At 46.3% G+C, this 23,564-nt stretch overlaps 1 protein-coding gene across 1 annotated transcript in view; it reads left to right on the forward strand.

Moving 5' to 3' along the window:
• The window catches only part of UBE2O (ubiquitin conjugating enzyme E2 O), a 70,231-nt gene that overhangs the window by 37,136 nt on the left and 9,531 nt on the right, over nucleotides 1-23,564 (forward strand). Inside the window, exons 2-13 of the mRNA XM_064522550.1 lie at nucleotides 104-163; nucleotides 6,209-6,319; nucleotides 7,200-7,297; nucleotides 8,878-8,941; nucleotides 10,830-10,973; nucleotides 11,613-11,722; nucleotides 12,559-12,709; nucleotides 13,567-14,066; nucleotides 16,845-16,999; nucleotides 18,487-18,599; nucleotides 19,734-19,859; nucleotides 21,224-21,313. Of these exons, the coding sequence (XP_064378620.1) occupies nucleotides 104-163; nucleotides 6,209-6,319; nucleotides 7,200-7,297; nucleotides 8,878-8,941; nucleotides 10,830-10,973; nucleotides 11,613-11,722; nucleotides 12,559-12,709; nucleotides 13,567-14,066; nucleotides 16,845-16,999; nucleotides 18,487-18,599; nucleotides 19,734-19,859; nucleotides 21,224-21,313 (1,722 nt within the window). The remainder of the gene's footprint in view (nucleotides 1-103; nucleotides 164-6,208; nucleotides 6,320-7,199; nucleotides 7,298-8,877; nucleotides 8,942-10,829; nucleotides 10,974-11,612; nucleotides 11,723-12,558; nucleotides 12,710-13,566; nucleotides 14,067-16,844; nucleotides 17,000-18,486; nucleotides 18,600-19,733; nucleotides 19,860-21,223; nucleotides 21,314-23,564) is intronic.

Raw genomic sequence — 23,564 nt, forward strand, 5'->3', positions numbered from 1 at the left:
CTGAGGGGTGGACTACTGTGCGTTTCTGTTTGTCATGTTGTTATTTCTAACCAAGTGTCATGTGGGGTCACTAAATCTAGTCTTTCTCTCTCTTTTCCTCTAGCTGAAGCTTGAAGATCGCTCTGTAGTCCCTCGAGATGTGGTCAGACACATGAGCTCCAGTGTAAGTGCTTTTTTTCTGTGTCCCTTTTTGATTATGATACTGCTGTATGGATTTCTAAGACCTGCCAAATTGCCTGGAATGGAGTTGAACAGTAATGCTTTGAGCACGTTCTATTTTTAGGATGTTTAATAGATCTAGCAGCATCGTTTGAAAATGAAATGCTGATAAGGCTACCTTGCTGCTGGTGCGTATCTGCAAGATATAAAGGTCTCCTGAGCAAGTGAGTCTGATGATGTCAGGTACTGAGACAAGCTTGCCCATCCTATCATCCCTGAAGTTTTAAGCCAAGCCAAGCTGTAGGGGATGTGGACCTGCTCCCTCTGCCCTGAAGGTGTGGAAGCAGATCACTTGGCTCTTCACCATGTGCCTTTTGGTGTGCTGTGGACAGTGTTATTTGGAAGAAGTATTTCCAAGGAGACCTCTCAAAATCTCCAACAAGCACCATCTTGTCCAGCTTCTCCCAGAAGAGGTGCAGCAAATCCCAGCACTACTGAAGCAAGACACACTAAAGCATCTGACACAGCTAGGTCAGCAGAAAGCAAGCTGAGCCTTAACCAGCGGCCTATAATTGTTCCCGTTACTCTCCCTGGTTACTATTTTAAGTTTCAGTCATTCCGTTCTAGTTTCACAGCATATGTGCTTATTGGAGATACGTGGATTTGATTTTTGTGAAGAGAATACTGAGAACATTATTTGGTATTGATTATCAAATGAGACAAGATCTCTTTAGGAGCTTAGCTTGGTTGGCAATTTCTTGCTGTTGCTAACACCTAACCTATAACCCTGAGCCATATGGGCTGCCATGTGTACGCTTGCATCTTCTCTTGACTAGCGTCCAGCAGTGGAGCTACTGAGGTGCTGATGAAGCAGGCAGCTGGCCGCTAACTGATGCGGTTGCACCACATGGTGTGCAGCCTGGTGCAGGGATGGGGAAGGCCATTCTCTGACCTGGGCGGTTTTTCAAATAAAACCATTTTTGCCAAAAAAAAAAAAAAAAAAAAAAAAAAAAAAAAAAAAAAAAAGTCGACCCACCCCTTTTGCACAGAATCTTCCAAACAAAAGAAAAGGGAGAAGAACTTGAAGGGTAATTCAAAAAAATGCTGAAACAAAGCATTTCCTTAAGAAACTTAATTCTTGTGTTTGAAATGGAAATTCTGAGTCAACGCTTTTTACTAAAGCTGCAGCTTTATGAATGTGTTTCAATCCAAAACAAAGAGCTGCTAGCAAAGTGAAATATCAGCTGTTCACACAGTTGTACCTGGCACAGCTGGGTATCCTAGCATATCCTTCTTGCTTGGAGGGATGCTGTCTGATGAGTCCTGCCTCTTAATTGTTTATTCACGGATGCTTTTTATTGTCCTGAAAGCTTAAGATGACTTTGAGTTATTCTCCTCTTGGCAAACACGGATGTGCTGCTTTTGTTTGCAATTTCCATACTAGTCTGAGCAGAAATTGTCTTCTCTGGCTTGTTGCATGCGTAGCAGGAGACAGCTCAGTGTGTTCCAGCAGCTGTTTTGCACACTCCTTTATTGTCCGTGTGCGCGTATAAGCACTGGCATTCACTTGACCATTGTACTAGTGGCTGATAATTTTTTATTGATGGAATGGTGGGCTTATAACTCAGTTTCTTCTCTCCCCTCTGTTCAAAAATATAGGAGACATGAAGATTACTTACAGTTCACCTTAACCCGCAAGTATATTTTAAATGTCAGTGGTAAATAAGACACTAAACTCCTATCCCAAAGAAAACTCACTCGTTAACTAGATGTAGTCCAAAAATTACAAAAGCATTTAAAATAGAAAATCTGCGAGTGACTGTCTGCCAGATCCAGAATGTGGGACGGCTGCCCTGTACCAGTTGGCCTGGCAAACGCACAGTGTGGAACTTATTCTGTATTCACCATACTCTCTTAGGGCTTGTTTTTAACCTTGAGAGGGAAGGACTTGCAATCCTCTCTCTCAAGAGAAGAGAGAACTGACTCAGATTCGTGTGTTTCTTATCTAGCGGGGGAGATAGATGGAGTTAGAGCCTCAGTGGGCAGTGCATGAAACAAGATGCTTTTTTCTGAGTGCTGTTGGACCCAGAAGTCTGCTCCAGCTGGATGAGAAAGGGTGGAGGTAGCAGGCTTCACTTTTGCAGGTGGTGTGCTAGTTTGCAGAGCAGATTAGAAGCAGGTCTGTAATCTGCCAGGCACCTGTCTTCTGCTGCTTCAGAGGATACTGGGCAGTGTTGCCCCTTTTAAATAAGGGAATAAGAAGGTGGCGTGAAGGTCTCCTTATCAGAAAAGAGAGCCCTGAGGGAAAGAATAGGGCAGGAGGTAGAAGGCGTAGAGTTGAAGCTTACACTTGCTGAGTTGCTCTTGTCTCAGGTAGGAGTTGCTGGCCTGCCTTAAAGCCTTGTCCGTGATGGGAAAGGAAATTAATCACTTCTCCATCTATTTGCTGCTCAAATACTCACCATCTCCAGTGTGGTGCGTGCCGTGTGGATACCAGGAGCAGGGAGAATGTCTAGGGAGTACGCTTAATTTTGGCGTGAATGGGGCTTGAATCAGTCAGCCCTTCTCGTGAGCACGCAGTCCGCAGGCAGGTCAGTCACCTCCCTCGTTTTGTAGTTTTGCTAGCGGAATTGAGAATTGACTTTTGTAACTGAACTGTGAAATGTCAGCTTGTTTCATTTGGTCCTCTTTCATTTGGAGCACCTAATAAGTAGCACGGGACTGTTCTGACTGAGGGAGAGCAGGGCTCTGGCCGTAGACCTGGACTGGAGCACAAGAGGCAGGTTGGCTTGTTTGGGACTGCATTGCTGAGCCTTGCGATAATCTTGTGGCGTGATTCAGCAGAACGTCTCAGCCTGCAAATCTGCCTTCCCTGTCGCAGGCTGTTTCACATGACAGTAAAGTAACCTCGTAATAACCAAAGGTGCAGTGGCAGGTGAGGGAAGAGCTGTGATTCAGCAGCCCTGCAGCCTTCTAAGGCTGCTCACAACACTGGTCTCCACTTTCTTTGCTTAATGATCACGTGCAATGTGGTTATTTCTCAAGGTTTTGAATAAGTGGAAAGAGGTGCATGCTGAACTAAACCCAACACTCTTGCCTGTGGCTCGATAAGGCCCAGCTGGATAAAATGGGATCTGTGGGTACCAGACACTGAGATGCTGACACGCTTCTCGTTTAGTTTCTCCTGTGCTGATGGCGAGAGGGCTTTTACCATGGGAAGCCTGGTGCTTTGTGACTTAAACTGACTTTAGCAGGATGAGAGACCTTGAATCCCAGAGCAGCAGTGGCTTCCTTCAGACTCAGCCTGCAGGGAGTCTGTACCCAGGGAGGGTTTTGTTAGGTTAGGAGTACAAGGGGCCTCCTTAATCCATCCTTAGCTGGAATTCCTGTTTCCAGTGGGATGCTGCAGTGTGGAAGGAGAAACTATGCAATGTGATCGTTACCATCAATTCCCGTAATCTCTTGACACCAATACAGCTTTTTCAGTGGACTTGGCTAGGCTGTTCTGCTGTTAACTCTAGTGCCTCTTGGGACTCTCGCAAAGTAGATTGTGCATTTAGCTGTCCTCGCCAAGCTGTCTCCGTGGTCCTGTGGGCTGTGAGATCGCTGGGGCTGAGCAGCCAGGGAGTCTGGACTTGCGGTATGCAGACAGGCTTGTGGGGTGGGGCAGGGCACCTTCTGTACTCTGCAGGGGCTTCTTTCCCTCTTCAGCATTTGTGATGTGATGTGGTATCTTGGGAAACTGGTCTGTTCATGGAGAAGTGTCCCTGTCTGATAGGGTGGTCAGTGGAGAGTTCCCTGAGCTGCTTGTGGCTGAGTTTGGGTGGTTCTGACACATCAGGGGAAACTGTTGGCTACAGAGTGCAGAGATGGTATTTGTGCACCAGTCCCCCCAGTTCTGGTGGTATTACTTGTACCTTTACCGTTGGTAAAAGGGGTGGTAGACCCAGAGACCAGATGAGCCACAGAAACTGCAGGTGTTGGAGCGCATCGTGTCCCAGCACTGCTGTCATGCTGGCTGCTGATAAAGGCAGAGTAAGTTCTGAAATGCTTAGTGCAAGGCAAGGGATTTGTTTCGTGTGGGATTTTTTGGTCTCCGACTACTAAACGGAATCCAGAACACAGGGCTGAAACTGAAAGGTGTGGGCAGAAGATGGATCGGGTATATTTAATCTCGCTTCGTCTGGAGGAGGAGCAGGGTAAACGGCTGAGCTTTGGCCTTCAGAAGCTGGGGGTTTGGGTTCAGCCAGTGCAACTTCTGAGCAGGGCTTGGACTGTGCTAGCAGCAGCTGGCTGGAGAGAGGCATAGTCCTAACAAACCATTTTCAGGTCTCTCAAGCTGAGAGTTGATACTGCAGCTCTGTTGCAGCACTTTGGAAGTCCATGCTTGGCTACTAGCTAAGCTAGGCTTAGCTGCACTGTGATGGGCAGCAGCTATAGCTGGGAAAGGCTCCCTTTGGTTCCCAGCCTTTGCAGAAAGCAACGGCAGCAATCTGTGAAGCAGCTGGCGAGAATAACCGCTACGGCCTTGGGCTCCGCCAGCCCGGCTCTCAGCCTCTTGGCTGCGTTGCTGGGTAACGCTGGCACGGCCACGCATGGGCAGCGCTCAAGGACACGAAGGTGCTGGTATGCTGGGCAGGCCCGTGCGCTCCCCTGTCCGCAGGGACCGTGCAGGGGAGCTGCTGCGTTGTACTCGCTCCTCGCGAGCCCGTGGTGCTGGGGAGCGCAGGGTTTCTGTGCGACGCTCCGAAGGGGACGTGCAGTGGGCAGAGGGAAGGCAAGCCAGCCAAATGTGCTAGGCAGTCTGTCCAGGAGTTATGTCAGGCTGTCTCCGTCTCCGTAGCATGTCTTTGCTCCAGCTACCTGTCTCCAAGGCAAGACAGGATGAGCTGAGCACCAGCAAACTCATGAACCCCCTAAAGGGCTGCCCCGGGCTCTCGGTGAAAGGCTTGAATAAATATTTAATGTGGTTGAAAAAACAGCATGTTTATAAGTGGACTGAGCAAACAAATCCCCTGCTCGCTATATGTCGGTTCTTGGAGTACACATGCCTGAGTCCTGGGCAGAGACCTTGATGCTCGAGATAAGGGCAGCTTCAGAAGCTGCTGATCTTCGGGCATTTGCCACGCTGTCCCGCAGTCAGCTTTTCTAGTGGACTGTGGTCTTTAATAAATAAAAGTATCACTTGTCCCAGGTGCGAGGAGGCCGGGGCAGCTGCCACATTCGACAGTGTTTGGGTTAGCAGCCCTTCCTCGCAGGCCTCTGCCATATGCGTAGGCAACGTGCATATTGCGTGCTCCCTGCCAAAGCAGCCCCAGAAGGCTCTTGACAGCATGCATTATTTTTTTTTAGGGACAAAAAAGATAAAACTTTGCTAAAAAGTGAGGGAGACAATGACAACCATATTTTAATTGGACCAACTGTAAATTGTCTGGCTTGAAACCTTGAAGTCTGGTGGAAGGTGCCAGATTTTTTTCTCAGCCTGGCAGCAAGCGAAGACCATGTATAATGTCCTGCAGAATCAAGTTTTAAATGAAAAGCCCCAGGTGGCTTTTACAGATTTCTACTGTGTTCTGGAGCTGATGATCTCTCCCTGCCCTTGCCAATTCATGGCAGTACCTGCAAGACAGTTCTGTAGAGCTGCAGACGTTTGCTCAGCTGAATATGCCAAGAAGCCAGGGATTTTTTTAAAGGAAGCAAATGGTAATCACCTGATATAGCATCATCTTATTTGAACAGATGCAGGAGTCTCTGGGCTGCTTGCATCAACAACCACTGCACGGTTAGCTGGAAAGAAAATGCTCCAGGTCTTTAATAGTGATCTTAGTCTTTGAGCTGTGTTACGTTATGTGAAGTGGCCCTTCAGTGCAAGGAGATTTGGAAAATTTTGCAATGTCTTCTGCTTGTGTAAAACTTCTCTAAATGATAAGGGGGACGGGGGTTACTGTTGAGACTTGTCTCTGGCCCTCTCCTCTGTACCCAGAACATGTGTTTGCGTATGCAGAACCTTCTCTAAGTGATAAGCCCTTGTTCTCTTTTTTGTTTCCAGGACAGCCAGTGTGGGACTGTAATTGATGTCAACATAGAGTGTGCTGTGAAGCTGGTAGGAACCAACTGTATCCTCTACCCTGTCAACAGCAAAGACCTGCAACATATCTGGGTGAGAATGGAGCCAAAATATGCAAGGAAACATCTGTATTGTGCAGGGTGCATCTGGAACTTGGTTTTATTCTAAACTTAGCAAAAGCATTCCCCCTGGAAGAGGACTATAGAACATCCCATCTTTTCCCCATCTGTTCCATGCTTCTGATCACACTGTTGAGACCAATTAGATTTGGAGAGCTAGGCTGACATTAAATCTTGGGAAAGAGCTGCTGCACTGAGATTAGCTTATTGACCTGACTGTTGGAGCCCTGTAGTAACAGTACAGTGGTTCTGAGCTGCAATATTGTTAGTGTGTCAGCAGGTTATAAAAATGTTGACAGGAGTCAAACATATTCCTATCTAGCTGGAGCAGTCTGAGACATACCTGATTCTCCCTTTTGAGTGGGTGATTTCCAGATACCAAGTGGGAGACGATTTTCATCATTCATCTTCCTCTGAGAAAAAGATTTGGGAGAGAAGGAGTGCTACAAACCTTTCTCCAGAAATAGGCTTGTACCTAGGCTCAGTGATTTAAAATAAATATTTGAATAAAATTTAAAGAAAATAAAATCAATATTGACTGAAGGCATGTACAAGCACACCTCTACTTTGCAGAGTACCTTTTGAACAGAATAAGACACTTGACCCTGGCAAGTTTAAGATCTGAGGAAAAATTCAGAAAGCCAGAGCTGTTTGTCTGGGGAATCTAGGCTATGTTCTGACTGCGAAGCAAATGCTCTTCCACGTGCCTTAATTCCAGCTTGCAGCAAGGTCTGCAGTTTCAGTCCTAAATCCTTCTGAGATTGCTATCCAGGCTGCATTGTGTGAGGACCTGCTTGATGACACGAAGGATAAGGGTTGCTGTTTATAAGGCTTGTTTCCTTTTTCGTTCATAGCCATTCATGTATGGTGACTACATAGCCTATGACTGCTGGCTGGGCAAGGTCTATGATTTGAAGAACCAGGTCATCCTCAAGCTTTCCAATGGAGCCAGGTACTTCTCTCCTTTCTGTTGAAGACTGTCCGCCTTTCTCTTGGGTTTCATCATCCTGATCTGTTTTAGGAGAGCTAGAAACAGGCTTGGCTTCTCATTCACATACTGGCAAGTCATCTGCTTGCATTATTTTCAGATGTAGAGGAGTAAGAATGCATGTCTTTCTCTGAGACCATCAAGGTTCATTGGTCACTTTCTGAAAAAGGTATCTGAAAGGCGATTTGTTTTTGTTTTTTAATACCAGCAGATCAGTTCTCCAGAACTAAGGTACTTTGATTTTAAAAATACTTCTGCTCTGGAAAAGTGACTGTTAAAGATGGATCACATCTCTTCCAGAAGCTTTCTCAGTAGGAGACTATAACTTCACTGAGATGCAAGGAGGGAGGATTCTTACCTTAAAACAGCTGTGGAGGCATGGAAACTCAGCAGGCTAGCAGTTTTTTGGAGACCAGAAAGCAGCTCAAGGTTGAACTTGAGCTGTTAAGACCAGCATTGCTTTATCTTCACTGTTGTTTGTAACTGTATTAGGAACGTTTTTTTCAGTGAAGACATAATCCTACGTCATACCTCTAGAGAGAGAGATTTAAGCAGAGATATTTAAAGAAATATCTGGTTAATTTATTTTGTGGTTCTGCAAAGTCAGTAGTAGGATCTGAATTCTGTTCCTTGTGCATGTCAAACAGTTGCTTGGAAAGTTAAAAACCCTCTGAAGTCAGTAAGTTCACTCTGTTACTGAGGCCTGTCTTGTCCAACAAACTTTATTGTTGATGCAAGGGAAGGAAGGAACCAATGGAGGGCCAAGAAGCTTATAGGCCTGGCAGCTGGGAAATAACCCATCTGTCTTGTAAATTGAGTGTTGACATTGATTAAATAAGAAAAAGAAAGAAAAGAAACCCTGCAGCCAGCTCTGAGTCTCCTTCTAAGAGAGCTGAGTAATGCCAGAGCTATAACAGATGATTGGTGGATGCACCTATGATTTTGATTTTTTTTTTTTTTTAAGCTTTTGGTTAACTCAGGCTAGAAGACTCTTAAGCATATGTTAAACTGGAAGTGAAAAATAGCTACACTTCTCTATCTGTATTGCTTGCAACTTCTCTATCTGTATTGCTTGCAGTTACTGGTGCAATTTTAAACCTTGCTTGGTTTCTGTTACCAACTCGTGTATAGCTATGTAAGAGGAGGTTACTGTTTCAAAACCTCTTCCTAATAAATCATTTGAAATCCCACCAGAACTCTCTCTGGAAGTGAAGCTTTTGCTGAAGCAAGTACACCTAAGTTGCCTTTAGGTTACAGTGTTGGTATGAATTGTCAATGGGACCTTTGCAGCTGACAAATCTTGCTTAATGCCTCACATGGATTTTTTTTTTCTTTTTACATGCTGAATGAAGCCTTTTAATGGAGCCAATGTTTACCTAGCTTATGTCTATAACCAGTTATGTTCTACTCTGGTGTGTAAAGATCCAGCGGTGTACTGCTGGGCATATAGACAGACCTGCTCAGGCAGTGGCAGGTATTCTGGTGCTGTTTGCTCCTGAGGTGGATGGCTCTGGCAATGTGTCTGTCTCTTGTCTGTTTTCCAGGTGTTCTATGAGCACAGAAGATGGATCGAAGCTGTATGATGTTTGCCCTCACGTCAGTGACTCGGTGAGCTGCTGGTTCTCCTGAGAGTCTTTTTGATCAACTTTATTTTGTAGGCTTTTTGTGCAGGAGGGAAGGGGAAGACAAAACCATGGTCTTTTATTAATCCTAAAAATTACATGATAAATCACAGCCGAAACACTTTTACCTTCAAAAGAGGAAAATCTAGTAGTGTAACAGGATGTAGCTTAAAGGTAATGTTAGTAATTAGCAGGTTTTCAGGAGATATTACAATTAGTATAATCCAGCTGCTTCCTTTGCAAACAGCTTGCATAACATGCAGTCAGATCAGATGGCTGATGTCAGGATAGTTCACTGCCTTCTCAGTACATCTGTACATGCTTGAAAAAGCTCTTATTTCATTTAACACTTTCAAGTGGGCTCCCCTTTTGCAAAAGAGCGTGTTTAAAAGGTGCTCTGCTAGAAACATTTCTGGATCATGTAAAATAGACTGTGGCTCTTGCTATTCTAGTCGATTGCATTCCCTGAATGGAGACCTGCCTCCTTACTGTCATTTTCCAAGTCATGTGGTAGGGCAAGTTTTGGTAGCCTGTGGCCCGAGACTGTGGAGTTCCCTGTGTAATGATGGGATGTAAACTTTCTCGCCTTTAAAAGCTGATCATGGCTTGCTTCTTCTTCCAAATGGCATCAGCAGGGTTTCACTGGGTATTTTTCTTAGCAGCTTTACTGGGAGTTGACTGAGAGAATGGCATGTAATTCTTAAACTATATTCTAAATACATAATTCTAATAATAATATATAATACTAATTCAAAACTATACAGTCAGTCATCGTCCTTCCCAGCCTTCAAGGCAAATATTCTTTTGATCTCAAGCTGCATTTCTGTTAAAATTTGGTGCCTGTCACTTGAGGAGTAAATGGAATATCAGTTTAATATGATGTGCTGCTGTGGTGTTTTTTTCTTGTTCTGTACAGAAAAGGTGTGATCTGTTGCTACATGTTCTCCAGTATTTTAGTCTCTGCTACTGTGAGTTTTGCAGCATGCTTTCCCCATCCTAAATCCATGTTGTAGCAGCATCCAGCTTTTGGGTACCCAATTCTGAGAGATACCTCTTTTGAGTCAGGCCACTTCTAAAGCGTGTATAGTCATCTAGAGACTCGCACTTTGGTTTTAAACATGAGTCGTCTCCTTTGTTACTGTTGATTCTTTGCTCAGAATTGCTGTGTATGCGTTAGATGCTTACCTGATTTAGATTTTGTCACACTGCTGTTATCCTTTCTGACAAATTGTGAGACTTGTATTTTTGCACTCAGTATTTTATCTACCTTAAACTGCTCTGTCCGCCCCCACATTCTGAATCTTTGACTCGTCAAGTCACTCTGAATATTAGTGGAAAAGAATTCTAGGAGAGTAATTGTTCTGTTTACAGTCCTGTTTTATTTTCAAAGGACTGTCATACTAACTAACCTCCCTAAGACAGGAATAATACTTACAAACTTAATTTGGCAAGACGAGGAAGGAAGGCAGGAATTCTGTGGCTTTCTGAGAGCTGTAGGTGCTTGAATTAGAGCAGGGAAAAGAAATTGGGTGTCTTTTCCTAGGACTTGGCCCATCCCGACTACCTTGTTACTGAGAACTTTTGTGTGAAATCCATATCTTTTGTTTCTTGCGGGTACCTTTGCTTCCCCCCCCCCCCCCCCCCCCACTGACTCATAATCCTGTATGAATGTGTGACAGTGTAGGTTGCCATAGAAACTGTTAGGTTGACTTCAGGAGAGGAATGAGCCTTAAGAGAAGGGCAACTTGCAGACAAGACTTCTCATTTACACTTAATTTTACTGATCGCAAATGGGGAAAGAGCAATGCTGGAATCCCAAATCTTAAGAGCAAAAGCCCTTTACACTGCTTTTTTCCCCTCCCTCTCCCCCACAGGGTCTTTTCTTTGACGATTCATATGGCTTTTATCCTGGGCAAGTCCTCATTGGGCCTTCTAAAGTCTTTTCCAGTGTGCAGTGGCTCTCTGGTGTGAAGCCTGTTCTGAGCACAAAAAGCAAGTTCAGAGTGGTGGTGGAAGAGGTAAGGCTTGACAAGCTGACACACAGCCACCTTCCGCGCAGAATGGTTCCCTGGCTGGCGTTTTGGAGCCGAGTCAGCTTGCCATGGTAACCTTCCAAGAGCAAATGCACTGGGGCTCTGTTCTTCTGAAGTGACAAATTTCTCATTGTGGACTGATAGGACTCTGGAGCGTGGTTTGGCTTTTCCTCCCAAGGGTCCCTGCTGGCACCATATGAGCAGGTGCAGATACCCTTAGAATATTGTACTGCTGATCATTAGGATAGCAGAAGTACCTCTTCTACTGAAACTTAATGTTGCATACTCTCCAAAAAGGGAGAAATCTTGCTGACTCTTTGCTAAAAGAAGGAGCAGTTCCAAGTCCATTAGCATGTCTCTTTGTGACATTGGGCTGCTTATGTGCACGTACTGTAGCTTCCTTCCTGGGCCAGATGTCGTCTTTCTTGAAGTAGCAACTGTGGAAGCTCTCAGTGTTGCCCAGTACCACGCTACGGGAGCACTGCAGTGGTGAAACTGCACTTTGCCATCTTAAATGACAAAAGTGGTTTTGTTCCTTTCCTGTGCTTGAACTTGTAGATCCTAGATACTGGTCTAAGAAAGCTTCTGAAAAATTTAACTGCTTTCTCTCTCTTTACATTGTAGGTACAGGTGGTAGAACTAAAGGTTACTTGGATCACTAAAAGTTTCTGTCCTGGAGGTACTGACAGTGTGAGCCCTCCACCCTCAGTAATCAGCCAGGAGAACCTGTCCAGGTGAGATGGTTAAATTCTTTTCTTGACTCCTGGCTACCAGGGCCTGCACAGACTATGGGTGACCTGCCTACCAGCTGATTAGGTCAAAGCTGCTGCCTCCAGTGATTTTTCTCCTAGCTGTGTGCCTGTATATTCCAGAGCTCCAAAAAGGTGAAGGGGTAGCTTCCAAAGCAGCTTAGCAGACACTTGAGTTACCGTTACGGGGTTGTCATTCCGTTATCCTCTCCAAGTGCTCTCCAGCTGACACGGAGGAAAATGGTGGCTGGAGACAGCTCCCTCCTTTCTGTGTCCTTCCGCACGTGCCTGGAGGAGGCTGCACGTTCTGTGTGTGTACAAGAGGTAACCAAGGTGTCCTGCACTGGACCCAGGCTGGTACTGAAGGAGCATCTGGTGCCCTCTGCAGGCTGCTGCTACAAATACGAGCTGGACAAAATTCAGAAAGTAAGGAGTGAGAGGAGCAATAATACAATGCAGCATAGTCCTGTCTGGAGCTCATAAGGAAGCTGGAAGAGAAGAGCACTCAGATGACAGCAAAAAACAATGCCAACTTCAAATGCCTCTTGGCAGCTGTCTCTGGGAGGGGGGACTAGAAGGAGAAGAGTGACCAGTGTCCCACCCAAACCATTTGTATCCCCACCCAGTCCCTGGCGAGCTTTCTTGTTCCTCCTTTAGAACCGTCTGCATGGAAAAGATTTGGTGTCTTGTGCTAGTTTTTTGCCACCCCAGAAGCAGCACAGTTGGCGTAAGGGCATGCCAGCCTTGTAAAGGCTCTGGTCACTGCCAAGTTCTGTTATTGCTTTTGTACTTTACTCACAGCTGTCCTCCCATTCTACTAGGGTAAAGCGGCTGGGGTGCTTTGACCATGCGCAAAGACAGCTTGGGGAAAGGTGCCTCTATGTGTTCCCTGACAAAGTGGAACCTGCAAAAATCACCTGTGAATGCCCGGAGAGGAACTGTGTCCTGGGTGAAGGATCAGTTGCCAAAAAGGTACGTTGACAGGGTAGAGGGAGGTACAACTTGTCTAAGCATTTCTGGTTGCTGTGGCTTTTAAAGCAGAGATCTTCCCGGCAGTCACATGGTCATGAAATGTGATTCCTGAAGTGGTGTTTGTAAAGAGTAATGGCGGCTTGTTGCCAGCAACCAAGTCACCTTGTGCAGCGATCTCATTGCACTGGGTGAAGCATGCAGCTAATGCCACAGGAGCACACGAACAGGACCCTTGAACACAGAGGTGTTGACTTGCAGGGCTGACGCTGTGCTCTGACGGTCAGGGCCAGTGGATGCATTTCATTTTCATTAACATGACTTCATATTCCTCATGGAGCTGAACTTCTGTTCAGTTAAGTCCTTGCTACAATGAGACAAGAAAAGATTTTGCTTCCTAGTCCAAATGAGTTATGCCATGGTTTGTACATATTGGCTGTAAAGCAGCCGTGTTCCTAAAATAGCAGGAGTCAGCGGTGTGGATGGTGACCTCCCTGCATAGCTCTGTCTGTTACATAGATTAACCTGGGAAGCCTCTTGTGACCCCCCCCCATAACAAAAAGTTTAGAGCATGCTTAAAATAGCCTTAAAGAGCAAAAACTTTTCTTGGACTGGTAGAGCGGTGCGCAAGACCTGGCTGGTATTTGTTCCTGGGCAAAGCAGTGGTGAGATGGCTCTGATGTGCTACCATTACCAGCATGACTGGCTCACTGGTTTGCAGAATACTCTGGTGTGGGTGAAGTGTGCAGAGGCCCACGGGGAGCCATGTACCCCCTGTACTGAGCTAGCCATTCCCCTGGGCGGGCTGCCTGTTTGCTGAGTGTGTGGGCCTATTACCTAACCTAGTCTGCTTTCCATAGGTGAGGAGGCTGCTGAAGAAGCAGATAGTGAAGATCATGTCATGCTCCCCAGAGTCTCAGGCTACCAGTGAAGCTCCTGACAAAGAGTCTGCTGCAGCTGCTGACCAAAAAGCAGAGGAACTTAAGCCTGGATCAAAGTGCGAGCTGGAGGACTCTTCCACTGCACCGAGCGTGGGGGAGAAAAAGGAAGAGCAACCTGAAGAAACAGGGAAGGATAAGGGGGGAGCAGCAGTGCGACAGCAGCAGCCCCCCTTCCTGCTGAAAGACGAGGGGTCGTCTGACTACCGGCTTCAGTCCATGGAGCAAGATGCTGACGACGAGGCAGCCGATGACACAGATGACACTAGCTCTGTCACCTCTTCTGCTAGCTCCACTGCCTCATCGCAGAGTGGCAGCGGCACAGGGCGCAAGAAGAGCATTCCTCTTTCCATCAAAAACTTGAAGCGGAAGCACAAGAAGAAGAAGACCAAGATTTCACGAGAGTTTAAGCCAGGAGACAGGTGAGCTGGATTTCCAAACTCAGATGTACTTGCCAAAACCTCCCTAATGTAAACTGCCTCCCCAGCTTGGGTGAAGAATGGTGTTTGGCACTGTTAGGACACCGCTTGGTAGTAACCAGCAGTGATTATCTTGTGATGACTGTGCAGTAGCCTGTGTGAAATGAGCTTGGTCTCAGTCCAGCTTCTGATGCGAGTGGGGCCATGTGATCTGACACTGATGCTATTCTATCCCAGCTGTGCCTCAGGGCATCAACAGAATATCTATGTTGCGCTAGGCTCTGTGTACACAGAAGGAAACAGGTGAATAAAGACTATATAGCTTAAACATGACACTCATTGGCCACCTTGTTTGGCAGCTTCTGCAGAGAGACTCAGAATAGATCGTGGTAGTGTGAATGGACGGTTCGTTCTCAGAGGGCTGTCTCCACATCAGCATGGAGGTCAATGCTGGCAGGGGTTTTACTGCAGTGGTCCATGCTCTGTCCTTACCCAGCTCTCCAGAGGTAGCTTGGCAGCTTTTGCCAGCAGTAGACTTCTTGATGAGGAGAAGGGGGGGGGGGGTGTTCAATGAACAGAATGCGCTCCTTGAGAGCTTTGGAGGAAATCATTTCAGTAGCTTGGTGTGCAGAGCACTGCATGTATCTGCCCTGGATATAATGGGGAATATTCTGGAAATAACTGGATCTCAGCAGCTTTTACCTTTTTCCGAGGTTTGAGGATGTTTGAACTGCTTCCAGGGAAGCACAGACACCTGACAGCTGGCTAGCCTGTCTTGCTGGCTTTGGACCACTTAGTTGTATATAGATCCAGCATCAGAAACCACTAAAGCAGATAATATGTGAGAATCCTCCCAGAAAAGCGATGTTATCAGGATTTGAGGGGTCCGGTATTTTGAGAACGCTGTGAACTTCATTCACTGTCTGTTTGGGTATTTCATTTTTGCCTATGTACCAGGAGAGCTGCTCCTCTAGTCCTTGTGGGTTTTGGAGAAGTTGGGTTTGAAGGTCGCAAACCTCAGCAGAGCAGCATTCAAGTGTGTTGAATTGATTCTCAGTTTGCTTTTCACTTTGCACCGTCCTGCTGAGTGCCTGTGCTTTACTAAAGGTTTTGCTAAGGAGAGCCTAGCTAATGGAGCTTGTAGCTTTCTGCACCAAATAGGCAGGGGGAGAGACCTCTACTGCTGTGCTGCATCTGGGCAGCTCAGTACAAGGGAAAAGGTTCTGCTCTTGAGACACTTTAGAGATGACTGTGTCACAAGCTGTAAGAAATTCAGGCTTTTTAGAAACAGAATATGCAAACCAGCTGATACTTCAAAGGGCATATGTGGCAGCTGGTCACAGCTCAGTATGAGGGACCTTCACCGTTTGAATATTCAGGTGGAGCTGGTGAGACCATCAGTAGGTGTGCTGACAAACACTGCTGCAAAGTGCAGTGGATGGGCTTGTTAGTTGGTCACCAGATCGGATGTGTCAGTTCGTGGGCATCTCTAGCTGCAGGGAGCCAGCTCAGCATGTGGCTTTAGCTTCGTTTAGTGACTGGCGGCAGCTCTCTGGGCAGCATGTGGACCTCTGTTTATTTTTTTTAATGAGGATACATAGCAATTTTTATTAATGCCAAGTTGTGGTTTTGTTTGTAAAGCAGCATAAACTGCTCCACAGAAGAGCCTCCACATTTTCTTGGATAGCCTGCCTTTCCAGTCTCCCATCCTCAGCTGAACGTTTCCCACCAAGGAATCCATCTCTTGACATGTTGCCCACCATGACCTGTTGTAGACTTCACTTTCTGATAAATTCCTCTGTTAAGTGCTGGCACTACTAAAACCTTTACATAAATTTCACTGAAAAATATTTCCCTGTTAATATTTGTAAAAAGAGGGCTGCAGAAAGCAGTTATATTTGCCTATTATATCTTCTTTATCTAAGTTAAAACCTGTATAAATGCGGTGTTTGTATTTTGTCTGGAAGGCCTAGCCAGCAAAATAAAGTCAGCATGGGATTGAATATCTCCCGTGCTGTAGGAGGCATGGAAAAGGTTCAGGGTTCATTAGAACAGCCTGCCTAGCTAGCCTGCAGCTCTGTTCCACTTGGCCCCCAAGCAACTTGTCTCTTCAAACAACTCTGTCCAGCTCCATGGTGAAGTACCAGCATGTGGTCCATTGTTGTGTGCTTAGGATTCATCTTTGAACAGCAGAGAGGCACCTGTGTGTGTATGAACAGCTGGGAAGGAGATTCTCCCTTTTAAACAGAATATCCTTTTACTTTACCCACATTCACTGTGTTGCCTCTTTTTCTTCCTGGAAGGGTTGAGATGGAAGATGCTGCTTTATTTTTCCTTTCCAGTCCCATGCTCCTAGCTTCAAAGACTCCTCAGAACTGCCAGGCTAGAGAGTGCTTCAGTGGAGAAGATTCAAAAAGACTTGAAGCTCCTGTCTTGTCTGTCCATCAGGTGTAGAAAGTGGGTGCTAGTAGTCAGGTTAATTTGCTTCTCTGGGAATAAAATGAGCACAGCATCGGCTCCCTGGAAAGCAAATCCTCCTGCAATACACACTTGCAGCTATGTTACATCTGTGGTGATTGAGAACCTGTCAAAACAGCCTGCTGTGTAGCTTTTTCCACTGGGACTGCATGGGGTTTCCTGACTTGTTCCCCAGCCTCATGACGTACCTGTATGTTGCTGTGAAATGTTGAGATCCATCTCAACTCCTGGTGTTGGCTGCATCATGTTCTGGTTGTGCTTGTGCATTTTTCCTCTGGTAACTTGTTGCCTTTGTGTTCCCAGGGTTGCTGTTGAAGTGGTGACCACAATGACTTCGGCTGACGTGATGTGGCAGGATGGCACCGTGGAGACAAACATTCGCTCCAACGAGCTGATTCCAGTACATCATCTGGACAACAATGAGTTCTGCCCTGGGGATTTTGTGGTGGACAAAAGAGGTATTGGGTGTGAAAAACATGCTCTCCTCAGGGAACAAACATTGCTTAAATGCAGTATATTCTCCAGTCTGGATCTGTGTTGTACTCTGTAGCTCTTTTTACAGTAGATGTTAATAGTACTCACTTGAGGTAGCTACAAGAGATTCAGGTGCCTTTACATGAATGTCAGCAAAGAACTGTTATTTAAATACAAAGGTTGAATTATAACAGGCAAAATGTGAAAGGAATAAATGCTGAGGAGCAAAACTAGGTTTCTCAGCTTTTGTGTATCTAGAGGCAGCTTGTCTTCTCCTCAGAAGTGCAAACAGCCCTGAACTCTGCCCTGGAATAGGGGGAGAAGTGAACAACTTGTCCCATGCTGTTTTCTCTGTATGGCTTGCCCAGCACAACCCTGTTTCCCATGGAGTGGTATGGGTATCAAAAAGCACCTTCTTGCATCAGTCTTCAGCATACTAACTGGAGATGCTAGTGAGGGCCTCTAGTTCCAGGAAAAAAAGGTAGATTTAGAGTTTGGGGATGTGAATTGTTGATGGCACACCATCTGATTCTCAGCTCCTCTTCTTGTAACAGGTCTAGACCCTCAACAGTGGGGAGCACAGCATACTAGAGCCAGAGGCTGGGACGATGGAAAGCTGACTTGACAATAAAAATAGTATCTGCTGTTTAGTGTGACCATTTCTAGTGAGACTAGTAGTCTTACTGGTATTGTGGCTTGGCCATTGTTCATGGAAGCTAAAGTCATCTGTCAGCTCCAGTTCTAGTTTGGCCTCCAAAAAATTGATTTTCCTCTCCTCGCCTGTCAAACATACCTTCTAAGCAGAGTCTGTGATGCCTGCAGTTCTGTGTCCCTCTGCTAAGGATGCCAGGAGGTGGATCTTGTCAGCCACATAAATCAGAAAGGCTGTGCTGAATAACAGGGCAGAACCTGAGAGGTGGTCCAGGCCCAGCTTTGGTGCTGTTGGATCCCCTATGCATACATACGCATGCATATGCCTGCATCCTGTCTGCCTTCTGTGGTCGTCCAGTGCGTTTTTCCAGTGGAACATAGTTGTCGTGGGAGGCACAGTCCTAGAGGAAGAGTTTGGCAGCCATGACTGCTCCCAGGAAGCTCTTGGCCATCCTGCCCACAAACTCTGATGCACTCTGAATCACTGTGGAGCTGGTTTAGAGAGCAAACATCAAGGTGACGGCCCATTTTCTCTTGATAATGGAGCTCAAAAGTGGTCCCAAAATGAATGTGTTCACCCTGTCCAATCAGCTTGTTTTATCATCACTCCATGCCCCCATTTAATCATGTGACTTAGCTGAGCACAGTTTTGACTCAGGAAGAGTCAAACTGTTCTTCGTAGGAAGAACTGTTCTTACTCATGCCATTCACAAAGCGAGGTGTTTCAGCTGAAGCTCAGGAGCAGCAGTCTGTTACTGTGTGAAGTTTGTGCTCCTCCACTTAACCTGTCTATTTTCTTTCTTACCATCATGACCAAAAGCTCAGAGTTCCCAGGATCCTGGCGTGTATGGAGTAGTGCAGTCTGGTGACCATATTGGCCGTACCTGCATGGTGAAGTGGTTCAAGTTGAAACCTGCTGGAGATGATGTGGAGGTGAGTGCAGTAGCCACTGTCTCATACTCTGGGACCAGCTAGGAGAAGCAGCTGCAAAACTGCACAAACTTCACACAAATAAACCTGGGAGTTCTAGCTCCTCTCCCTTGAGAAAGGGAACAGTAATGTTCTTTGGGCCTCGGAGACTTGCTAGAGGTGGTGTCACTTAATACTTGTAGATGCCCCTAAGATACTGAAAACCAGTGCAAATAGAGAGTTTACATCACATGATCAACCGTAGGCTCTGGTATGTGTGAAAATTTTTACTGGAGCGGTCACAGGCTGTTAATTTCTCAAGCCTGCTCTAAGAATTTTTTCTTTCTGGGTCCCTGCTAATTGGCAGAAAGGGAGTCCATGGCTTGTAGTTGTCCTGCTTGTCTCTGCAAGGCAGTGTTGCCTGCAGTCACTCTTGCTTGTAGGTCACTTCCTCTCCTAATACCCTTGGAGCACTGTATTTTGCAGACTCCTGATGGACTAGTTGGAGATGTCCTGTCCCAGTTCCTCTCAAATCTGTCACGCAGCCCTCTGCCTTAGCATAGGAGATCAGCTTGTCTTAACCGAGTAGGGTCCCTTGCACCTAGAAACAGAACGTCAGTCTGGCCTGGGCTTGTATTCTTCTTTACTGCCCATTTCTAATAGTTGTGTCCTCTTAGTGCTTTTCCTCCAAGAGAAATCAAATGGAAAATGTTTCCTGTCAATAGACAAGCTTTTTGTCAAGCTTCCTGTTATCTTGGATTGTTTCCAAAGTAAATGCTATCCTTGAGCCCTACTGAACTGTTTTTGAAAAATCTGGATGTTCAGAAGGGTATGAAATCCTCTTGTCTGTCTTGTGATCATAGCAGCATAAAACCTGAAGTAAAAGGTAAGGGTAGACAGACAAGAGACAGGATAGCCTTTCTCCCTGTTACTGTTGCTTGTTTGATGTGCCTAATGCCTGGCACTGCTGCACAGCAGTGAGTGTTTACTATAGGATGAGATGGAAGGAGGGGACATCAGCAGCTCTGTGTTGCAGCCTCTTGCACCAACTGGAGACTGGCAAAATGTAGCACAAAAAGCACCAAGTGTCGAAGGCATATTTCAAAGATCAGTGCAGCATCCTGGGACTGACATATTTGCATTCTGTCTCCAATGTAGCTGATCGGGGAGGAGGAGGATGTGAGTGTGTACGATATTGCTGATCATCCAGACTTCCGCTTCCGCACTACTGACATTGTGATTCGCATTGGCAACTCAGAGGGAGCCACAGCTAAGGAAGATGAGGTGAGTCATGGGCATGTTTATGTGACCATATTGTCACCAGGTATTGGGGACATGTGAAAGAGTCAGTGGGAGACGTATGGCCTCAGGCCCTACGTTGACTCCCTAGCTTGCTAATCTTGTACTGTGGTATGCCTGGCTTTCCTGAGTAACATATAGAAGCTCCAAGTCTAGTGGAGATGGTCTCCTTTGGGAAGTCCTTTGACTATGGTGACTGAGGCTATAACAGAACAAAAACAAAATTGAGACAAGAATCAAACACAAGATTGATGTTTTTAATTAAATCCTGCTTTGGACTTCAGAGTAAATTCTAACATGAGGCTATCCTATGGATTCCTGAGCCAAAAGTAAAGGTTGATTTGTCTGGAGCTAGAGAAACCTGTTTCACTTGACTGAAGACTGTTCCCAGGTTTTCATCTGACTTACCATGTACACATTTAATTTGGATTGTTGACTTGATTGATCTTCTGGGGAAGAAGAGGGAACAAGTCATTCTGGAGACAATACTCTCTCTGCTTGGAAACAGGCTTCCTTACCGTGCCTGCAAGACCTTCAGCTTTTGAGATGGCTGCCCTAAAAAAGGGTTAGAAGGTTTAGGATGGCTCTTGTGGCGATTCTAGTTTCAGCAGTGTGAAACGTATCTGTGCTTGCTCAGCTGACCCAAATAACCTTCTTCCAGTGTAAGGTGCCACTTACTGTGCGTGACGTATGCCAACTGTGACATGTTCGTTCACGTCTGCGCTTACTCTCGGCTGGGAAGAGCTGCTGTGGGAGCCCTTTCTGCTGGGTGGCCGAGCGCCAAGGCCCCATTCCTGGCATCCCACTAGAGGGCAGCCCGATTCAGAGGAAGGTCTCCCGTCTCCTTTCTGGCGGAGCCCCCGGTGGTGCTGCTTTCTGGAGAGGCCACAGCCCTCGAATGGCTCTGGTGCTGATCAGAAGTCAGGGTTTGCTATCAGCCCTGCCCCTCCCAGTCCTCTCCTGGTGCAGGGGGTGGGAGGTAAATTTTCCTTGTCTCCATGACAGTGACTCAGTGGGGGTAAAACAGTCCTGCAAAGGAAGCCTGGTTTAACAGCAGCTTCAGCTCTAACTTTGGCAACTGGCTGAGGAAACAGTGATCTACCTTTGTCAGCTCAGATTAACAACAAAACCCTATATGTAGGATTCTTCTCCCCTCCCGTGGGATCCCAGGGCTCCTGTTACTTCTGCTGCAGCTGGCTCTCTGGCCAAGTTGCAAGTGTGAGAACATTGTTAAGGAGAACCCAGGTGTGCAGGCCTCCAACCTGGGGAAGATATGTTTCTCAAAACCTTCCAGCTCTGCAAGTGCCTGGGAAAGGAAGGGGCCTGACGATTTGTTGTTGTTTCTACAGCCCTCAGTCGGACAGGTGGCTCGTGTGGACGTCAGCAGTAAGGTGGAAGTGGTGTGGGCTGATAACTCCAAGACCATCATTCTGCCTCAGGTGAGGTCCTGTTCTAGCTCATGGTATCCCTGTAACTCGTCTGAGTGACAAATCTTGGTTTTAAATCCAGAATGCAGAGATTTACTGTGTAAGGGAGTTTTGCTTTATTTACAGCTCCCTTTCTATATGATAGGGTGACTTCCCACTTCTGTTAGCACATTAAAATTCTTGCTTTTGTCAGGCTGACCAAGAAACTAATTGGTCTTTGCTGCTCTTGAATTAAAAACAAACAAACAAAAAAACTGTGCTGCCAGGAAGGTATGGGCAGCACACTTCCCTTTGCTCGCTGCACTGCATACAGCTTTGACCGCAACCCTGTTCCTGGCCTCCAGAGCCTGCTGCTTTGCAGAGGGGTTTGCAAAGCTCAGTGATCCTCAATCCTGACTTGAGCCCAGGCTCACAGCATTGCCCAACTAAATCACCACTGAAAAATGGCGCATTGCTCAGTCTCACTTATGAAATGACACTGTAGTGTTTTACCTGGCTAAAGAAGCTCCCCTAAAAGCTGGACTAGAGACACAAAATGTGACCTTAGCTAACCTAGGGATCAGACTGTAATCTCTTCCCAAGGTGGGGAGAGAAAGAAGTTGAATATAGGCTTAAAAATGTAGGTAGAATCACACTGCTAATCCACTTAGTCCCATTTCTTTGCCTTCTACGTTATTCCGTTTTCAGGGTTTTTGCTGTACTGTCTTAATGTCCTTCACTGCTCTGCATACACTTTAATCCTGTGTCTCTTCTCCTTGTTGCCTCAAATTAAGGCAGACAGCCCAAAGACAAAAGAAAACCTTCTCTAGGGTCCCGTCTCCATCAGTGTGGCAGAGAACACTATTGCCTCTGCTACAGAAATGCATTCGCGTGTGGAAGTATTTGATCAAGATTTCTTTTTAAACCAAGCAGCTCCGCATTAATTACGGTAGAATAGTCAATGCCTGCACTATGGCAGTGGACTGGGGTGTTACAAAGCAGGCTGCTGTCTCCCTTCCCCCTGTTGTCACATGTGCTTGGATCACGGGCACAATCGGAGGTCTGATGTGCGCTCCACAAAGGGCTGTTCTCACACTGCAGCGCTGGGGCTCTGCAGCAGCTCCTGCTGTGTCACGCCAGTCCCTTCGATTCTGCTTGTCTGCGTAATTATGGGAGTTGGAGAAATGTCAGCAGCACGAATTATCAGTTGGTAAAACTGTGATTTATCAATGCCTGTCCACGTGCCCAGAGATGAGCTGTCTGGGTGCTTTTGCTCAGCTCTAAAAATAAAGATGGCATAACTGGCTAATTAACTTTCCAATTCAGATTTGGATTAGCTTTGAGGGCTTTGAGGGCAGTGAGTTTTGATGGCTTTTCCTGCCTGCAGTCACTTCTGCTGAACCCAGCTAACCTCTGCTGGCTGCCTGTCTCTGGGTGGCACAGGACTGGCTGAACAGTGCTGGTTCAGTTCAAGGCTTTGACAAGAGGACTGAGTGTCCGTGTGCTTTAGCCTCTGGGGTCAATATCATATCTTGCAAGATGAAGAGGATTCTTGGGCCGTCATTCAGGCATTAGAAGCCTGTGGATAAAATGCTCCATCTTGTAATTTTGCTAATGCAGCCTTGCAAAGTTGCTCTTACTCCCCTGCTGCTGTGATGGAGCTTGTAGTTGGAGCGAGTATGTTTGTATGCCCCTGCAAGGGGATCTCAGGAGAGACGTGGCTATGTGCAAGAGCGCGATTTTAAGAGATGGGACTAGATGGGAGGTGGGCAGGTTCAGCTTTCAGGAAGTGAAAGGGAAGAGAACATTTTACATAAGAGTGTGCTTAGCAGCCTGAGTTCGGCTTCATTGTTCCAGCTGAATTTTAAGCTGTTGATGTACAACAGCTAAAGCAGCGTAGCAGAGCTCTGGCAATTACTCTGTGCAACACGAGAAGAGAGCTGGTGTATAAATGTTTTCCCAGCTCCAGCATTGTCTCTGTGGAAGCACAAAGCGTGGACACAGCCAAATCGGGGTTCCATGCCAATGCAGTTGCTGGCGCAGAAGCGAGACCAGAAATACTAACTCAACACATAACATGTACTATCTTCTAAATTAGCTCCGCATTCAGAAAACCCTCTGACAGCTTTGTAGATGATGGCGCATGCGTACTTTCCCTGGTCAGCTGGATTCCAGCCGCTGAGAATGCTGCAGCCCACCTAGAACTGCCCTAGTTTTCCCACAATGCCCTACTTTGAAAGGTGGAGGATGGGGCTATGCTGATTTACAATCTGTGCAGGTCATT

This window comes from Dromaius novaehollandiae, chromosome 18, assembly GCF_036370855.1.
Source record: "Dromaius novaehollandiae isolate bDroNov1 chromosome 18, bDroNov1.hap1, whole genome shotgun sequence".
NCBI lineage: Eukaryota > Metazoa > Chordata > Aves > Casuariiformes > Dromaiidae > Dromaius > Dromaius novaehollandiae.